We start from the raw sequence: 19,144 nt of genomic DNA, 5'->3' as shown, positions 1-19,144 counted from the left end.
GCGAACTAAAGCATTGTACATATGACAAGGGAAATAAGCGCCATAACTTGTTTATTACATAAACTATCAACATCAACTAAAACATCAACCATATGATAAAGTATTTGCTGACTACAACAATGTACAGAAACAACTTACTTCTGAGCAGTTTTAGGATCGAGTATTATTGTTCATGGTGTGCACCCCAAGTGGCCACTTGGTGTTCACCAGGTTGGCAATATAAAATCTCCCTCTTCCTTCATTTATATGTCATGTGCAGTTCTGTTAACTAAATCCACTGCTAGTATTTTCTCCATTGTTCTATTGGTCTCGTGCGTCTCTTAGGGTATTGTTTTCGAGGGCGTGGGATGACGGCGGGTTCGTTTGTGTGGCTGCTTCCTCTTGGTTGTTCTTCTTCATTGTTTTCGTCTTCATCCTCGATATCTGCTCCTCTTTGTTGGAAATGTGGTAGTGGTGCCGTTTTGGGTGATGGTTTAAAGTGTGTGCTATTTCGTGTGATAGTATGAGAGTTGTCGCGGTTGCGGTGATGTGATGATGTGTGGATCCGGATCGAATTTTGTGGTAAATTTATTTCGGTAAGCCAGTCGTACTAGTACCTGATACTAGGTACATCGCCGATTTTGAAAGTGTTTTGCCACCTCGTTGGTGTATCTTCCTTAAACATGTGTATCGATTTGTAGATGTGGACAGTAGCTTAATCTTCAGTGTTTACGTCAACGTGATTTGTCCAGTCAGGTAAAGTCGTTTTGATTTTACAATTGAACATCAGGTCTGCCGGAGTGACATTGGTTGTACTGTGGGGTGTAGTACAATAAGATAGCAGGAAGTTGTAGCATGCGATTTGAAAGTCTCGGTTCTCAATGGAGGCTTTTCTGAGACTGTTTGCCAGTGGTCCCATAAAGCGTTCCACCTGACTATTGGCTTGAGGCAAGAATGGTGTGATCTTGCGATGCGTAATCCCTTTCTCTTCCATGTATTTACGGATTTCAAAAGATTTGAATGGTAGTCCGTTGTCACTCACTAGTTTGTTCGGGTAACCAAATAGGCTAAATGTTCTTTCGAAAGGTTTAATGACGGCTGCAGAATTGGTGCTTTTTAGAAACCCGATTTCTGGGAATTTCGATTTCCAATCCATAAAGACTAAAATATAGTATTCGTTGGGAGGTGGGGCTAGAAAGTCCACGTGTACGGTATGCCAAGGGTGGGGGTGTATGGGTGTTGGTTTTACGGACTCGTATTTCCTCTTTGATGTTGTGGCTTGGCATGCTACGCAGTTTGTTTATCGTTGGGGCTTTAGTATTGGTTAAACTCTGGTGCCCGGAGTGAGCGAGCATAACTGAGACTTTGTGCAAAGAAGCGGGTAGTACAATACGGGAGCCCTTTAGTATAATCTTTCGGTCAGCGGTGACTGTAAGTTTTTGTTTGAATTTTCGCTAAACAACTTCAGGTGGGTGGAGTTAACGTTTTTAAGATGTGGATGTTTATCAATTTTGTTTAAAATTTAAAAATTTTCTCCCCAACAGGCAAAGGCGATTCCGTTCACATGCATATTTGATACTAAGACATTTGCGCTCCACTTGCAAATATTTTTGTTCTGTCTCTGTGAGTGATCTTGATGAATAGCTGATAACTTCAGCATCTTTGTGCCGGCGTTTTTTGTAATAAAATTGCTGAAACTCCCACTTTGCTTGCATCGCAATAAATAATAGTTTCTTTTTCGTTATCGAAATAAGTTACACACGAGTCGGTTGCGATGGTTCTTTTGAAAGCCTGAAATGAGCTTTCGCGGTCTTTGGTCCAAAATTAATTTGGCGTGTTGTTGTGAGCTTTTGTGCTAAAGTTTGGAATAAAACGTTTCAGGTAATTGCATAATCCAAGAAAGCTGCGTACGGATTTTTGATTCTCGGGTTTTTTGAAGTTTTAAAGGGAATCTACCTTAGAGGGACATGGCTTTATGCCATTTGCATTAGAAATAAAGCCGTAAAATTCAATGTTTTCTTTCAAAAAAATACATTTTTGTAAGTTTAAAGTTAACCCTTAGCTGTTAATCTGTTTAGAACGGCTTTTAAGTTGCCCTCGTGTTCTTTAATGTTTGCTCCGAAAACGATGATGACATCAGCAATGTTGGCGACTCCTTTCAGGTCAGATAGAATTCTACGCGAGGAATGTTGAAGCTCTTCTGATGCTAAATTGGCGCCAGACAGGAGTTTTTTGTATCTTTTGATTTTGTCTTTTGTTTGAAATGCGGTGATGTATCTCGAGTCTTCATTTAAGGTCAGCTGACGGAACGTTGCATTCATGTCTAGCTTGGTAAAACATGTGGCTCTTTCAAGCTGTACGAGCAAATCACCGAGCGCTGGTGTAGGGTATCGTGTGCAGGGTATCGCGGTATTAGCATTTCGCATATCTAGACATGGCTTTCGGTACTACTACTAACTAGCTCAACCATGGGGTGGGTTTGCCGGTTACGTCTTCTATGATGTCTAATTCTTCGAGTCGTTCAATTTCTTGTTGAAGTTTCTTACGTAAGGCGAATGAAATTCTTCTTTCTCTCTGAGCAACTGGGACTACATTTTTGTTAATGTGAAACTTAACTTTTTGATCTTTGAGTTGGCCTATTTTAACGCTGAACGGCGTGTTCTGATAATGCTGTACCAGAGATTGCAGGCGGTTCAGTACACTCTCAGGCGGCTTTTAATCTTTTTAAATGTGCTGAATTTCTTTGATGTTTACAACGGGTGGCAACTGGATTAACTGGATTAACTGCAAACTGAGCGCACTTTCGCCTGATAATAAATTTCTGTGATGAGTGTCAATAACGTAAAATGCTGTTGTTAGAAATTTTTGACACAATTCCACCAACATCGTGACAACCCCTTTTAGCGATATTAATGGTTCTTCGGCGCCGTATGTGATAATTTTCGTATTTGTTTTTCTCAGTTTCAACTTTCCGTTGAACTATCTATTAATAGCGTTAGAAGTAGTCATGTTTAAAACATTTATTGCAGACTCGGAGTCGATCAGAAAAGAGAGGAAATTTTTCGATTTTTACACGACAATGGAACTTGGCATTGCTGAAAACAGGAGAGCGGATTGAAAACAACCGCGCAGCTTGCTCTTCGTCGGACGTATCGACATCGACGTTGTTTAGTGGTCTGGGGTTGCGTCTAGAATAGCTGCGGTACGAACTTGCGCTTGTGGAACGACACACTCTCGCAAAATGTCCGATTTTGTGGCAATTAATACAGGTTTTACTAGTTGCTGGGCATTTATTTTGGTGTGGATATTTACCACCACAGTGAACACATATTTTTGAAGATTGTCTATGCAGGTTAAAGTTTTTCTTACCCGGTGTGGTTTCCTTTGATCGGTCGATGCGGTTGAGTTCTTCATGTTTGATTCGTGTGATATCCTTTTGGTCCCTTTTTTCCACTAAAATAGGTTGGTGTTTTGTGTCTTCCAATGTTTTTGCGTAAACTAGGAACTGTGCTAGAGTTAAGGTAGGATTTCTGAATGAATATTTTCTCAGTTTATTACTTGTCTTTGAGAGTGTGAGTTGACGTTTTAGCTCGGTATCGAGTGCTGCTCCAAACATTTTTGTGCTTGTTGTTTCAGTCTGATAAAGTATTGTTGGATGGTTTTTTCTTCAGGCTGTGTCATTGATCTATGTATATAAATTTCATAACTTACGTTGATTTTTGTGTTGAAATGTGTGTCAAATAATTCAAATGCGTTATCTAGTGTTTCACCAGTGCCAGGAACTAATACACTGTTGTAAATATCATATACTTCTTCCCCAACGTAATTCAATAACATAGCAAGTTTTTGCAAATCATCCTCAATATTGAGTGCAACACAAATTCTTGAATCTTTTTTTATATTTTAGCCATTTTGTTGCAATTGTGGTAAAGTCGTTGGTATCAAGTGGTGGAAAATTAGGAATAGTTAGATTAGCAACTGCCATAATGTAAATTATACTTCTTGAATACTCGTCGTCAGTTTTGTATTCAGAGCGTAATTTAAAAGGTGTTAGTTCTATGATCGCGTATTCTTCTCTATCTTAATATTTACAAAAGTGTGTTCTTATTGTTTATGGTGTGCATACCAAGTTGACCACTTGGTATGCACTAGGTTGGAAACATGACAGAGCCGTGGGATATGGGGCGAGTTAGGAAGGTAGGCCGCCTACACACCCGTCACGTGGTTCCGCTAAATGTCGTGGTCCTGTCATGTATGTGTTGTTGGCTCCTTGGCGTGGCATTACCTTTCCCGCAAACCACTTAAATTGAAAAAATCGAGAGTGCGGGGGTAAAGCTCAGAGCCAGTTAAAATTATTTCGCTGGCTTCAATTGGAGTGCCGGTCGTACAATTCAATGAAAAATGGCCTGCTTCAAGGTGCAGGTGATTTTCCCACGGGAGTTTTGTTTATAGTTTTTAGTTTTCTCTCATTGAATGCTACCTGCTTCGGCAAATGGCATCAAATATTGCTCAGCTATTCCCATTTTTTCATAGTCAATATAACCTTAAAATACTAATTTATGCGTATCTAATAATTCGTAATCAAAGAGTATAAATAATTAATTATTTATGAATAATTAATTATTGTGCATATTGAATGCGTAAATACGAAATTTAATCGGTTTGAATGTTGACAGCAGCCCGTATGAATTTAAAGAAAAAAACTTAACCAGTGTGAAAAAAGGTAAGTTTAATTAAATAATAAAAAAACAAGCAGGAAACTCCAACCTAATATATAAACACGAGTGCTTATTTTTTCTTCAACCTCTGAATAATACTTCACCAATCTTCAATTACACTTGTCTCTTCATCAATAATTTTAACATCAGAACGTTGATGGGAGTTAAAATAACAAAGCATCTTCTGTTGCCTCCTCATATTTTTGGTACTGTCAAATAAACCTGAGTCAACAACCGCAAAGAATGTAATTTATGCCTACCAATAATATTCAAACCAAGCAATGGTTGTCTCCTCTTATCCAATTTTTCAAAAGCAATAACATCATCCACAATACACAGAGCTTCACAACCAGTCAATTTCCTACTAAAAAATCCAATAAGCTCAAAAAAAATCACCAGGTTCCACCGAAAGTGCACAATCATTGGCCCGCAGCTACTTCCTTTCCAAGCAATTCTTGTTCCACCTCAAAGTCGAACAAAAAGCCACAATATATTTAAAATGACCCTAAGACTCATTGGCTAACAAATCAAAAGCCAGATTACTCTTTCCACAACCAGTCGGCTCCACAAATAACACCGAGCAAGGTTTCGTCACAAACATTGCAACACAAAAGGTTTGCAAATGTTCCAGTCCTAACATTAATCTGCAAATCCATAAACAAGAATATATGCGCATTCAGGTTGTCCTTACCCTCAACATTCTTCTTTATCTGCAAAGTAGCAGCTTCCGAAGCATTTTCCACCCCTTTACCACTTTCATGATGCTTAACATCTTCAGTAGTTCTAAAATCTATCCACAACGCAAACTTATTCGTATAATAACTACCCATATCCATTCCTCCCAGCAGCATTTCCTTCTGCACATTTCCATACTCCTGCAACCGGCCACTGGCAAAATGTTTCTTCACCTCCTTCCACTGATGGTAACTCCTAAGACCTGAACTAAACAATTGATTTCGTTTACCCTCCACAGTCACACTTACCTAATTAATCTTCGCATTGCAAAACTTTTACTATCTCTCCCAAGCCCATCTTTATTCTAAAAAAAATTGATATAATTCTCAACGATGGAGAGGGTGTATTGAAGTCGAAATTCGAAACACTATCAGCCTTATTAACACAGACCGTCTTTTGTCTCAATATCCTATTGTACAATATTGCAGTATCAGCATAATTCATCATAACCTTGTTTCCCAAAGCCTCATTATTAACAACATCATATTCCAAAGTTATCCCATCACATTTTATATAAAGCAGTCTAATCCGCACTTTCAATAACGATCTTATAATCGTTAAACGTCAATTCGTAAGTCAATCTCTCTAATAATCCAGATTGATAAAAGGGCATAGTACTCTCAAGAAATTCAAAATCTAGTGAAATACAGAATGTACATCAGCTTGGTAAGTTAATTCTCCTCATCTTTCGTTTTCACAGCACCTTTTGTACCCACCCTGAACTTTCCAGGATTTTCACTACAAATACCCTGACAAACCTTGTCATCCCTCTGTCCACTTGTCATCCACAAATCCTCCCAACACATCAACATATCAACATCATCAATAGACACAAGTTCATGTGATTCTATCTTAATGACAACTTTCTTAACAATCGCTCCGCCGAAATTATTAACAACGGTCGCATCATTATCAGTGCTTGTAAGTTTGACATTGAACGATAATTTTGACTTGCCTGAAACAACATCATTATTGAATAGATTGGGAAATTTAACCGTTAGAAGTTGATTTTGGTTAATCGTACTCGGATTACACCGATATATGCTGTTGGAAACCTTTAATTCCACGCTGTCTTCTAAAGCTTCTCGAAGTTAGCAACTTAATCCAATAAATTTTCTATTCACCAATATTTTTTTTTAAAGTGTAAAACCACTTCAATGCGTTAGTCTATACTAATTTTATTTCCATAGCCGTCCACAATACTAATACCAGGGAATGAATACCTCCACGACAAACTCTTATACAAAATATTCTTAGGTTCCAAGTTTACAACACTTCTATATCAAATCTCTTTCACACATGCATGTCATGTATATAAATCCTTACACCTAACTCCATCAACTAAAATATCATATCTATCCAACTCTTCCAATATTTTCACATAACAACATCGGCGTCAATATTTTTTGTTTTTGCTTTGCTTACCAAAATTAATGCCTCCAAAATTTTCCACAAGCTCCCTAAACGTATAAAATCCTGCCTTCAAGATTTTCGCTTTACCACCAGAGGAAATTCTCTCATCCACAAGAAAATTATAACATAAAGAAAATGAAACTGGCACTAACCAGTCCAACCTCAATATCATTACCACTAACAAAACTCTGATTCAACTCACAAACCATACTAATATCTGTAATTCGCACATAGATCAACCTACCCCATAAATAATATCCTAAAAATACAATCCCCCGACAACAAACACAATCTCCCCCATTTTGTGTTCTTCACTAGGGACATAATAATCACTCAACTTAGGTTCCTTCAACCCCGGTAACTTAGTCTTGGTAATTAGATAATACTCCCTCAGTAGTAACAGTATCGTACTCACTAAAATTATTCCTAGCCTCTCTCTGCCCTCTCAACGTCCTTTTAATCATATGGATCCTCTCAACCCTCTCTTTATTAAATATATCTCTTGCCTCGGTAAGTCTCTCCAAAGCTTTATCATGCGTAATTTTTTCCTATAACTACCACCAAGCAATCTAGCAAGCACACTACCACCACTAAACGCGGCAGCATTAACCACAGCCGAACCAATTATCATAGCTATCGCACTTGCAATTTACGTAGAAACAAAAAAAAATCCAAATACTCCACTAGCCAACAAAACCAACACCGACTTCTCCTCCTCGTGCTTTTCACCAACATTCGATGATATATTTGCAATGGGAACATGATAGCTACCAGCAACATCGACTGTATGACTTGACTTTTAACCTCAAAATTAGTCTCCCCAAGCTTAGTACTATAATTATAACCCTCAGCATCACCAAACTTGACCAACATATCTGACAGTGACATCCATAAGCCACAGGAAAATCAACTTTACTCCTGGCATATTTTAACAAAATCTCATAATATCATCATATTTTAACAAACTCTAATAATATCATCATCGACGTCAACAACTCTCATAACAATAACCTCAATTTTTAAAGATAGCTCCGCCTCGCATCCGGAAAAAAATACTCCTCTTTGCACTAACTTGACTAACAATCAACAAATATCAATGTCTTACACTCTTACACTTTCAGAAATCAATGGTAAAGCATTTCTCGTCAAACCCCTTGTTCTATCAATAATCCATTGAGAATGTTATGCACCAACCATTCACCCTGATTACTTCTATTCAAATACATAAGTGACCTCTCAGGACCTTACTTCGCATTCCTATCAGCATCATACTCATCACAAACACTGCTATAATCCCTGACCAATTATTACAGAATTGGGAAAAAGCGCTTTCACCAGGCAACTTCACCTAAAGAATATGTAATATCCTCCTTACATGATAATAAGTATGAAACCTATAAACAGCCTTCAACATTCCACCGCCTTTCGCCAAATGTTCGGTAGAAACACATAAACACGTAAAAGCGCAATAAATAGAAAATCCAAGCTGAACAGACCAATAACCAAAATACCTATCACTATTCCACAACCTCAAATCCTTACTATTGCTAATGTTACCTGGGTGATCGGTACGTGTAATATTCGAAACATTAGGAAACTAAATATAAAAATTTCATATAAATCTGATGATTATGCAAACCTCAATGACGGGAAGTGCTTGCAATGCTTTCATACCAAGTTTACCCAACAACCTAGATAAAGGTTTTAACTGTTTTTAAATCCATTCACCTACACCACCCTGTTTACCACCAGTATTACCCTACCACCACCGCCACTACCACCACCACCACCCAACCCAGCCAACGCAATATTACTAATTGGCATACCGATAGCCATAAGTACAGAGACAATGGTTATCCCTTGCTCCTTAAACAAAGTCTTTATCTTTTCCTTCCGAGAAATATTAGTATTCATTAACTTCCTAAACGACTCTTTAATCTTTGCAACCTCATCGGACAACTTTTCCTTTAAAATTGATTTTTCTTTATCATGTATATTCAAATCACCGCTAAATTTCTCAATCCTATTCTCCACCCTTTTCCTCAACTCCATATATTCATCACTCAACTCACCTTCCTTCCCATCAATCAACTTCTTCTGCTTCCCATATCTCATATCAAAATGGTCCTTTTTAGCATAACATATTTCGCTGTAGCAGTCTTCAACGCAACCCTAATATTCCATAAATGAGGCTTATATTGGAAAGGATGGATGGCCTCGAACAAAAGTTGTATTTTGCAGCATGATTTTTATAAGCTGCTTATACATAAATGTACAACGAGTTTAAGAACATTTATATTCGAATTGGTAGATATTGGAAGGACTGTATAGTAGTTGATTAATTAGTTGTTAAATGATTAATTATTTGAATAGGTTTGTTAGTGCCGGGTTGTTTGGCGGGTTTTTGTATGTTTTTTGAAATTTCGGGGTGTAATAAAAACAATAGAAGATGATAATATTGTTGATGGTGGTTATATTTCTGTAAAACATGAAAAGTTGATTGCAAGTATAAATAGTGGTGGCTCAAAGCAATATCTCGGCAAGTATTATACAGAGGAAGAGATTATTGCGTTGTCCAGCGCTGATGTTGAGAAAGTTCATTTGCAATACCAGTCTAGATTGAGGGCGTTGATGGTGCAATTGTTGGGGAAAACATTTATTAGTCTTTATTCCAGTGTTTCTTCGAGTGCCCCGAGTTTGGATGATTGTGGTTGTGAGCTACAGAAAGATTTGGAAAGTAATCGCTTTTGAACGCAGCTTTGCAGAGAGTCACATGTGATTTGTATTATAGGTTTGGTTTCTATCTAGCACCTTTAAGTGTTGGTGTTATAACTGGTAAACATTATCTGAAAAAATCTTTGGGTGATAAAAATGGGGAAGGAACAAACAGAACCTGCGACGAAAGAAGAAAAGAATCCGAAGAGGGTGGAAGAAGGGAGGAAGCTTGCTGAGTTTAATCGGAAGGGAAAGGAGGAGATATTGAGAGGTATCGAGCATTTTGAGAAGAGGAAGATAGAGTATGAGAGGAATTTTGGCTAAGGTGTGTATTTAGCTGGTGGTTTGGTTGTTATCCTTTTGTGTGGAAGTATTTGATATTTTAGAAAAGGGGGTGGTAGCAATATCGAGGTGTTGAAATCTGTTTCCCCTTCTAAGCTTGTAACTGAAAAATCCAACCCATTTCATGAAATGGATTAAAATAATTCTCATATAAATAAGTGAAGTTAATTTAGAATGACGTTTATCATGCTGCCGCTGCTAGTGCATTAAGCATTGGTTATGCGATTTTGGTCAAAAATGCACCGGAATTAGGTAGGGTGGACTTCAGTCCCGTTTCCATGTTTACAAAAGGGTATCTTGTCAATAAAAAGATTATTCCGGAAAATAGGTAAGGAATAAAATGTTAATTTATTTCGGTCGTATGGCTGTTGGTCATAAGAAAATGTTGGATGAGGAGTTACTTGGGAATGTTTATCGTGAGATCAGTAAAGATGGATGTTAATAAAGTTAAGAAAATAATTATTGACGTCAACTGTTGTGTTTCGACATGATGTTCCTTTGATTATGAAAAACTGTTAAAAAATAAGTCAAGAAGGATTTTGAGGGAAAGGTCCATTTTTGTTTTCTAACCGTAACATGTCTAACCGTATCTTATAGCACAGAAGAATGGTTTATAATGTATTTAAGGCATGATGACTATATTGTTGGAATAAATAATGATGGTATTACGACACTTCAAACAGCAGACATCACGAGTAATAAAGCATATGTTAAAGTAGGTAAGAGAACTGTTTTTACTCTTAGTCGTAAAGGGAATAAGTCTATGTTTTATTTGTCCGATGAACACGTATCAAGTGGTGTACCCATACTTACATCATACGGTTTTTATGGGACATATGTGGGTGAGAAAGGATTAAAGCTTGTGGAGATGGTTATGATTTAATACCACCGGAAGATATTACTGATGAAAGGCAGCGTATGTTACAAACCAAATACTATAGACCGTTTCGTGGGGCTATATATGGACTTCTTACTCATCACAAGTTTCCAGGTCATTATATCGCTAATTTACATGAAACGTTAATGAAAAGATGGTTTATTATGATCAGGAAGCACAGTGCGATTTCGTGAGTTTATGGGAAATGGGCTGCACCAGAATCGGCCTTTTATATCTACTAATTATAAGTTTATTTTATCAAGTAGCAACCGTAGCTGAAATTCTATCCTCGCAAACATTTCTCTCATCATCATCAACAGATGATGCAAATTTCGGTTTCTGCAAAGATATTGTGTTTAAATGATCTGATTACACTCATTTCCAGTTTTTATCTTTCTGGATGAATAGATGTCTCACATAATCCGCATAACACAAGTTCCTCTTTATCACTGCCTCAGTCACCCCCTTGCACTTTTTCTCCTCATCTTCACCCACCTTAAAAGCATACAGTTTTGATCTGATGCCGAGGGACCCTGTCATGATACTACCCCACACTCATCCTGTCGTTGTTTGGGTGATCTTTTGAAAAGTTTGAGAAGTCTAGAGATCTTCTTTTTTCTCATACCCACATACACATCTTCGGTCTCAATCATATAACAAACTGTCCGGGACAGTGAAAAGCAGCCTGTCTCTCTCACTATACTCTTCCTTATTTGTGTTGTAGTGAAAATCATACATCAGGGTTTTACTCAAATCCACTGTACATGCACTGAAATACCTCGGCTTTATGAAGATCAGCTTTGTATTCTTCATGTGAACCGCTACCCGGTTCTTGCTGAAGATCGTCCTCTTCTCATAGTTACGCACAGAATTCATCTTTATTGCTTTTCCCCCCGACTTAACGAGGTTTTTGTTCGCCCTGTTCCTGATATTTTCCATCTTCGTCCCAAACCCCGAGTTATTTATCAGCTTGAAAAAATCTTACTCAAAATCATGCGTAGCGATAATCCTCAACTCAGTATTCTTCCTCATAAACGGCTGAACTTGATCCACCTATGAACTCTTTTCAGCTTAAACCCCAAGGATAGGTACAGCTGCAATGGTTTATAGTTCATAACATAATTCTTATTATTATGCAAGGCTGGATATCAGACTTTCAACCCTATTCACAACATTATTCCCCGGAGCAGGCAGATATCCGTTATGCAAATTGTGCAGCTTTTGTGGATATTCCAGATCCACATATCCATTATTGACGCTACCAAAGTCAACATTCTACACCTCTGTCAGGACATCCACTTACCCCAGCCAGTCTGCAATGACCTCGACATTGCGTGTCCGTAGAAGTTGTTTGCGTCCAAATACATCAGCTATTTCGACAACTTTTTGTCGTCATAGTCCTTTATGTATTTATTGTTGGCTTCTACATACCGATGCAAGATTATTAATACTCCACCCTTGCTGCTTCTCTCAAAGAAAAGCATTACATCTACATCGCTCAGCAAATCCCACTCCACGGCTGTTGATTTGAAAAATGCGTCCCATGACAACCCTGCCGCTGTAAAATACTAGGTTGGATCCAGCTTGTAATTTTTCATACAAATATCCCTGAAATTCTAGAACACATCGGCCAGCAGCAGCACATCGGTTTTCAGATAGAGGTTATGATATTCTCCAATGTTCTTCATCCCGAATTCTTCCCACCCCCTGGCGTCATTATAATCATCCCCAATTTATCCCTTTCAGATAAAGAGAGCTGTGGAATTTCTGGATCGGGGAAAGAGACGTCTCCTAAGACTTCAAAGAAATCCATGTAGTAGTACGGATAGACTCCTTTTTAACAGCCCCAACTCATGTCCGTTGAAGCTTTTGCTTAGTATCTTGAACTCCTTTAGGTTTTTGAAAAGGGAGTCCAACGAGTTCGACATGAACTTGAACGAGTCAATAAACCTTAATTGTACCTTCCCAATTGTTTTCGTGAACAAGATGTACTTTTCTTCCTTTTTCGCAGTACAACTGATGTCTCCCTCCGTTACCCCAAATTCCTTTACGAACAGATGGCTGTCATAGCCTTCCAAGTTGAGTAATATAACCGGGATAAAGTTAGGGACCTTGAAATTGACATTGCAGCTATTGAGTTTTGGTTCTTTGAATTTTCCTGTGACTTGATCATAGCCCTTCACCTTTCCATCGCTAACTGGCTTGTTGCAAACATGACAATCCTTGGTCGAATAAAACTCTCTCCACTCAATGTTACAGGTATCTTTGTCGATTAGATCATGTCCACCATCCATATCTTCAACAAAACAAAAGAATTTATGAACGGGTCTTCCTTGGCTACACACCCACTGATACCCTATCTCCTTTTCACAGATATGACAATTATTCCCTCGAAACCTTACCCAGTCCTTCTTCGTCATTTCAAGTGGTTTTATCTGTGTTAGATGCTTTTCATAGGTTAGCTTCACAAGATCTTCAACCTTCACAGCAAATGATTTTGCTGCATCTTCACCACGGCAAATAAACAGTTCGAAAGCCACATCTGGTCCTTTCACGCAAAAGCAGTAGCCGATAGCTTTTGGTTCTGATACTTTCTCGTCTAGTATCTTTCTGAATCCTCCTCTACCTCTGACTCAAATTTGTACGATACCGCTTCAAAATCTGCGTAGATGAAAATGGGTACCATCATGGATCTGAACATTTGGGTTGCGACCATTTCATTGGCTACGCACCACTTTTTGTGATTATCCAGTGCCGATTCCAATCAAAAAGAAATCTGTGATGAAATTAGCCTTGGTTGATTTTTAATCCGAGAATAACGACTAGTTTTTGTCATTTTAGATGAGCAATAGATCGATCGCATTGTCATCACCAGATCTTTAAAATGATATATACACAACAATTTTAGATCAGTTTAAGTTAAATATTATATATTGTGAAAATTGATCTGCAAAACTTTTCCGTCCATTTGGGCCTTATAATATTTGCGTTGTTTAAGATTTCTTAACATTTTTCAATAGAACTTTATCAAAAGTCTAGAATTTACTCACAAACCCACTTTTATTATTTATTCATGGTCAATAAATTCAATTATTACCCGGCTAAAAGGGCGACATCAATATTTCTGAGTATCGTGCAATGTTATTGGTTAGAACTTACGTCATAGCAGGCAATGTTTCACGGTATTGCCCGTTACCATAGCAACCGTGTTTAAAGCTTAAATATGGTGGCATTAAATGTAAATAAACACGGAAAAAAAGTAAATAAAACGCGAAGAATAAGTAAAACTTACTTTTATATTTTCATTAATTCTACGTTGCAGCTACAATAAAAACCTGTGATATTCAATTTTAAAAAAACATATTAATTAGTTCGAATGTACGTTCCATATGGGAACAGTTTCTATAAAGACATAGTTTCTACATCCTGCTTATAATGTTATATTTTTGGTCGTAAAATGCAGTACCTGGATAATAATCCATATAATAACTGTTTATTTTGGGCAATACCTTCGAATATTGACCTCTGTCACGTATTGCCCTCACAAGCTCGGGCAATACTTTGACGTCGGTCAATATTCTCCGGTATTGCCCTCATAAACAATTATTATAGGGTTATTATCAAGAGATTTTCTAAAGTACATAAGTTACACACATACTCGAATTACCATTACTATAGTTTTATTGAATAAGTATTATTCTGATTTTTTAAAGACCAAACATATTTCGTAAGTTCAGTGCTGACTATATTTCTCATATTTAATATCTTCTTTTGATTATTATACCAAAAAAATCTTCCTAAAATGATAGGCTAAGATTATATTTTTTCTTATTTAGGCTTTTCTGTGACATGCATGTGAATTAATTCTACACAACTTTCAACGCCGACGGCTATTAATCATCTTTTTTAAAATGTTACATGTTATATAAAACTGCATTTTCAAAAAAAAATAAAACCGTTACTGTTTAAATTCATTCTCACACCATAGGTGATTCGATTGATGTCTATTTCATTAGAAAAGTTTTAATTATTTCCTTCTTTGATTAAAATTTACATCAAACTTTCTGATGAAAAGCATTTAAAGTTAACGATTTATTTTGTAGTTTGTTTCACTTTGGAATCATGTTTTGTTAAACAATTTTGGCACTAATTATAAACTAGTTAGCGCACTGAAGCATTGTAAATATGACAAGGGAAATAAAAACAAAATCTATTTTCGCATGTTGCATTCCTGACATTATGTGTTGTATTGCATGATTTTTTAAAGAGCAAACATATTTCGTAAGTTTAGTGCTGAGTTTTTACATTTCTAATTTTTTTGTTTATTAGGACAAAAAATCTCTCTAACGTGATAAGCTAAGACGGGAGACATGGATACATTAACAGATAAAATATGACCCCGCAAAATTTTTGTCAGTCGGAGTAGTGAGAGGAAAAACAACAAAAACATAAGTCTGTCTGTCACATGCATCATTGTCTATTTTTTATTGTCTATAATTTTTGACGACGAAGGTTATCAAACATGTTTTTAATTTAAAAATGTTACAAAGAAACAACCTGCACTCACTTACTTTATTTTGTAATATTGAAGGAAAATTAATGTTTATTGCTTGTTTCCTTTGTCTTTTTACTCGTTTGTGAGTTTTGCGTTACGGTTAAGTTTATTCTCACACCAAAGGTAAAAAAGTTTTAATTATTCCCGCCATTGATTAAAATTTACAACAAACGTTTTGATAAAAAGCATTCAAAGTCAGCGACTTATTTTGTATTTCGTTTTATCTTGGAATCATGTTTTGTTAAGCATTTTTGCACTAATTATAAATTAGTTAGCGCACTGAAGCATTGTGCATATGACAAAGGAAATAAGCGCCATAACTTGTTTATTACATAAACTATCAACATCAACTAAAACATCAACCTTATGATAATGTATTTGCATATCAATTAGGCACGCTTATATATTTACAACATACATATGTGATTTCTATGACGTATTTTCTTTGTTATGTATTTATAGCAGTAAAATTTAGCGTTATGCCACACTTTGGGACCAGTGTAGTGATTTATGTGACCTGTACAATCATTCTTACTCACGCTAGGAAATTATTATACAACATTCCGTGCATATTACTTTCTGCGCAGTAGCAATATTAGCATATATCGCGCAAGTTTAAAGTAACAACCAGATCTCTTTGTATTCATTCAGGCTTACCAACGACAAGATGAACGTTTGTGAAGAAACAAAATGCGGCTTACAAACAACTTTAATTGGGAGTATGCCGAAACCTGCTTATTTAAAGATACCTTGTTGGATAGCCAATGGGAAAGAAAACCCAAATTGCACTGCTGACTACAACGATGTAAAAAAGCAATTTACTTCTGAGCAGTTGCAAGATCAAGTGGAAAGAGCAATTAGAGAAACCATAGATTTCCAATGTTCTATTGGCATTTCAGTTGGAATAGATGGTGAAATGGGTCGTAATAAGTATGTATATAGTTTTTGCCGGAACTTGAATGGTATTGATTTTGGTAATCTAAAGGAGAAAATCTGCCGCAATAACAGTTGGGTTGGCAATCTTCCACAAATTATTTCCAAAGTGTCATTGAAACCTGAGAATGAACGATCAGATCCTCAAGAGGAATGGAGAATAGCGCAAAACATGTCCTCCATTCCTATCAAATACACCATTCCAGGCCCTTTAACAATTGCAGACACTACGGCTAATGAATTTTATGAAGACGAAGAGGAACTTTCAAGTGATCTTGTAAATTGCATAAACCATGCAGTTTTAGGATTAGTGAAGGAAGGCTGTAAATATATTCAGGTGAGTTTTACTGTATTTACATTTGTTTCGTTGTGCCGTTTTTTGAAAACGGCAATCATCTTAAATGTCCGTTTTGATAGATTAATTCAATATACAAACTACTGAACGCGGTTCCAAACTTTTTCCATGCACACCCTAATTCCCAACGTTAGTATCTGAACATGTGCTTTGGACTTCTTTCCTAGCGGCAACGTTTCTATTTGGCATCTTTGAAAGTTAAGACGATTAAACTTTTAAACATTTGTAGACATAGAATTTTTTTATTTTCTTCTTTATTTTTCATTAAAATTGTGACAACCTTGCCTTTTTAATGTAACGGAAATCAAGCGCATTAAACAACAACGGTTAGGTGCTACAGCCATAAACGCTTGAATTGGAGTTATCATTCAGTTTTACAACACTACCGAGTGCAAGATCATTTATGAGCAGTGTACTCATATTTAATAGAGCGTGTTTATTTTCTAGATTGATGAGCCAGTGTTGGTGAGATATCCAGAAAAAGCTTTAAAATTCGCAATAACAGCATTACAAAAATGTTTTGACGGTGTGCCGGATGATGTGACGAAAATAGTTCATATGTGTTGTGGTTATCCAACGTATCTTGTAAGTGCTTGCTTTTCGTGCGTGTTGATTAATAAAAAACGTGCTTCTCAATTCGAATCTGTACTTCTTGAATCAATATCTCAATTCACAATTGTTGAAGCAAATGGTAATATATAGATATATTCTTGCCGACTTTTTTTACCTTCAACATGTTATAAAAAAATGTGTAGCAATTCTAAAACTATATTGTTAGTATTATATCATTTATAGGACCAAACAGACTATCAGAAAGCAGATCAAGATGCTTACATCAAGGTAGCTGAAGCTTTAGACCAGATAGGTCTTGACATGATTTCGTTAGAGGATGCTCACAGAAGAAACAGTATGGAGCTATTCAAGAAGTTTAAAAACACTACGGTTGGTTTAGTTTTGTTTTTGTTTTTAATGTTATTATTTTAATTAGGAACTGTTTTTCTGATACCTTTACTTATATTATACAAACCTTTCCAAAAACAGGAAATTAAAGTTCCCTGTTCTATTTTAATTTTAAAGACAAAAAAAGTTGTTAAAAAATGTTCCGAAATAAATTTTAAAAATTAATAATTACATTATATCCATACATTTTGTCTGTGGAATTTATATAGTGGTCCAAGTTAGTTAAGCATGAAAATGTCTTTAGTTTAAATATATACTTTTATTTTGGCCTGAATTCAACCAAAAAGGATTTCCTTCTCCCGATTTTTTTCAAATTGAAGCACAATTATATATCTAGATAATTCTTGGTGTCATTGATGTAGTTAAAAGTCGTGTTGAAACTGTTGACGAGATAAAGAATCACATCAAAGACGTTCTTGATTACATTCCTTTAAAAAGATTGGTGATTGCACCAGATTGTGGATTGATATTTTTACCACAGGATATATTAGAACAAAAGTTGAAAAATATGGTTGAAGCAGCAGAATCATTTTCTATCGCTGATTGAGATTTATATATGACTTATTTGTCTTATCTTTCGTTCGTGTATTATCGTTCGTTCGATTGTGTATTATCGTTCTATCTCTTGTTATCACTTAAACATGTGTATTATCGTTTATAGTTTATTATCGTTTATAAAATTATATGTATTACTTAAATACAACACCGAACCAACGTCCGCACTGTTGAAGAAATTTTTTCTACACACCAGTGTTTTAACAAACACATGATTTTGGTTTTGTATTGACGACAAGCGACCTTCTTTATCTAAGTTCATTTTCGCTATTGCAGAACACTAATGTTGTCACCTTATTTGGAAGAAAAAACTTGCTTTTTTAAAATCAAGTTTTTGTCATCCGCCAAATTAGGCTCCGTTAATTCCCACAAAATTTAATCTGCTCTTTTTCCCAAAATGTACATCGCATTCTAAATACAATGACTTGTCCTTTTATTCAAACACTTGACAACATCACATTGTGATGGACCCATACTGTAACGTTGTCTAGAACCAAGACTGTGCATTAGATAAAAAATGGGGCGATTGATGTTATCTTTATTGTATATTTCATACTAGTGGGAACACATTAAATTAATTTGTTAATTACAGCGCGTCAAAAAAATAGACAAGAGCACAGCTGATTGGTTTTTACATAAAGTCGGCGTTGCCGATTGGCTTAATAAGCGCACATTAATAATTTCTCTACTGGCACAACAAAATTGATACACGGATATCGGATACTGCATGTGACAGAGAATAGGAGTAATATTATAAAGGACTAGCCGAATTCCCGTGGAAGAATCCACTGTTTTTCTCATTTAATTCATAGAACAGTTATACCATCAAAAATCAAACAATACAGCAGTGCGAATTTTACAATCTGCATTATTATATAAATGACCAAAAAATTAAAGGTGTCCAACAACTGCAGTATATGTGTGACATTTAAAATCTAAATCTACTGAAATTACTTGCTCTAACCCTCTGACAATGCGAAAATTATTCGCTAAAATTATTAGTAAAG

At 36.2% G+C, this 19,144-nt stretch overlaps 2 protein-coding genes across 2 annotated transcripts; one reads left to right on the top strand and one right to left on the bottom strand.

The window, feature by feature from the left end:
* Positions 1–694: 694 nt before the first annotated feature.
* On the bottom strand, positions 695–1,639 carry LOC130642340 (uncharacterized protein K02A2.6-like). The gene is made up of 3 exons (XM_057449425.1): positions 1,544–1,639; positions 1,190–1,433; positions 695–1,140 (listed from the first exon to the last, which is right to left on the bottom strand). The coding sequence occupies exons 1-3, from the start codon at positions 1,637–1,639 to the stop codon at positions 695–697; spliced, it is 786 nt and encodes a 261-aa protein (XP_057305408.1).
* A 12,363-nt stretch (positions 1,640–14,002) lies between these two features.
* LOC130642338 (uncharacterized protein YxjH-like) lies at positions 14,003–18,300 on the top strand. Its single transcript, XM_057449424.1, has 6 exons — positions 14,003–14,060; positions 14,392–14,506; positions 15,986–16,604; positions 17,070–17,207; positions 17,418–17,564; positions 17,920–18,300. Exons 1-6 carry the CDS (start codon positions 14,003–14,005, stop codon positions 18,127–18,129), a joined length of 1,287 nt encoding a protein of 428 aa, XP_057305407.1. The 3' UTR covers positions 18,130–18,300.
* The last annotated feature ends 844 nt before the right edge of the window (positions 18,301–19,144 follow it).

This window comes from Hydractinia symbiolongicarpus, chromosome 4 (genome assembly GCF_029227915.1).
Source record: "Hydractinia symbiolongicarpus strain clone_291-10 chromosome 4, HSymV2.1, whole genome shotgun sequence".
Taxonomy (NCBI): Eukaryota; Metazoa; Cnidaria; class Hydrozoa; order Anthoathecata; family Hydractiniidae; genus Hydractinia; species Hydractinia symbiolongicarpus.
This window is presented reverse-complemented; position numbering and strand designations above follow the sequence as displayed.

Coding starts and splice junctions, on each gene's coding strand:
- LOC130642340 (XM_057449425.1), bottom strand. CDS start 1,639: ATGCTGAAGTTATCAGCTATTCATCAAGATCACTCACAGAGACAGAAC. Junction 1,434..1,543: donor TCTTAGTATCAAATATGCAT/GTGAACGGAATC, acceptor GAAGTTGTTTAG/CGAAAATTCAAACAAAAACT. Junction 1,141..1,189: donor ACCCCCACCCTTGGCATACC/GTACACGTGGAC, acceptor ACTATATTTTAG/TCTTTATGGATTGGAAATCG.
- LOC130642338 (XM_057449424.1), top strand. CDS start 14,003: ATGGTGGCATTAAATGTAAATAAACACGGAAAAAAAGTAAATAAAACG. Junction 14,061..14,391: donor AAATAAAACGCGAAGAATAA/GTAAAACTTACT, acceptor CAATTATTATAG/GGTTATTATCAAGAGATTTT. Junction 14,507..15,985: donor TTAAAGACCAAACATATTTC/GTAAGTTCAGTG, acceptor GTATTCATTCAG/GCTTACCAACGACAAGATGA.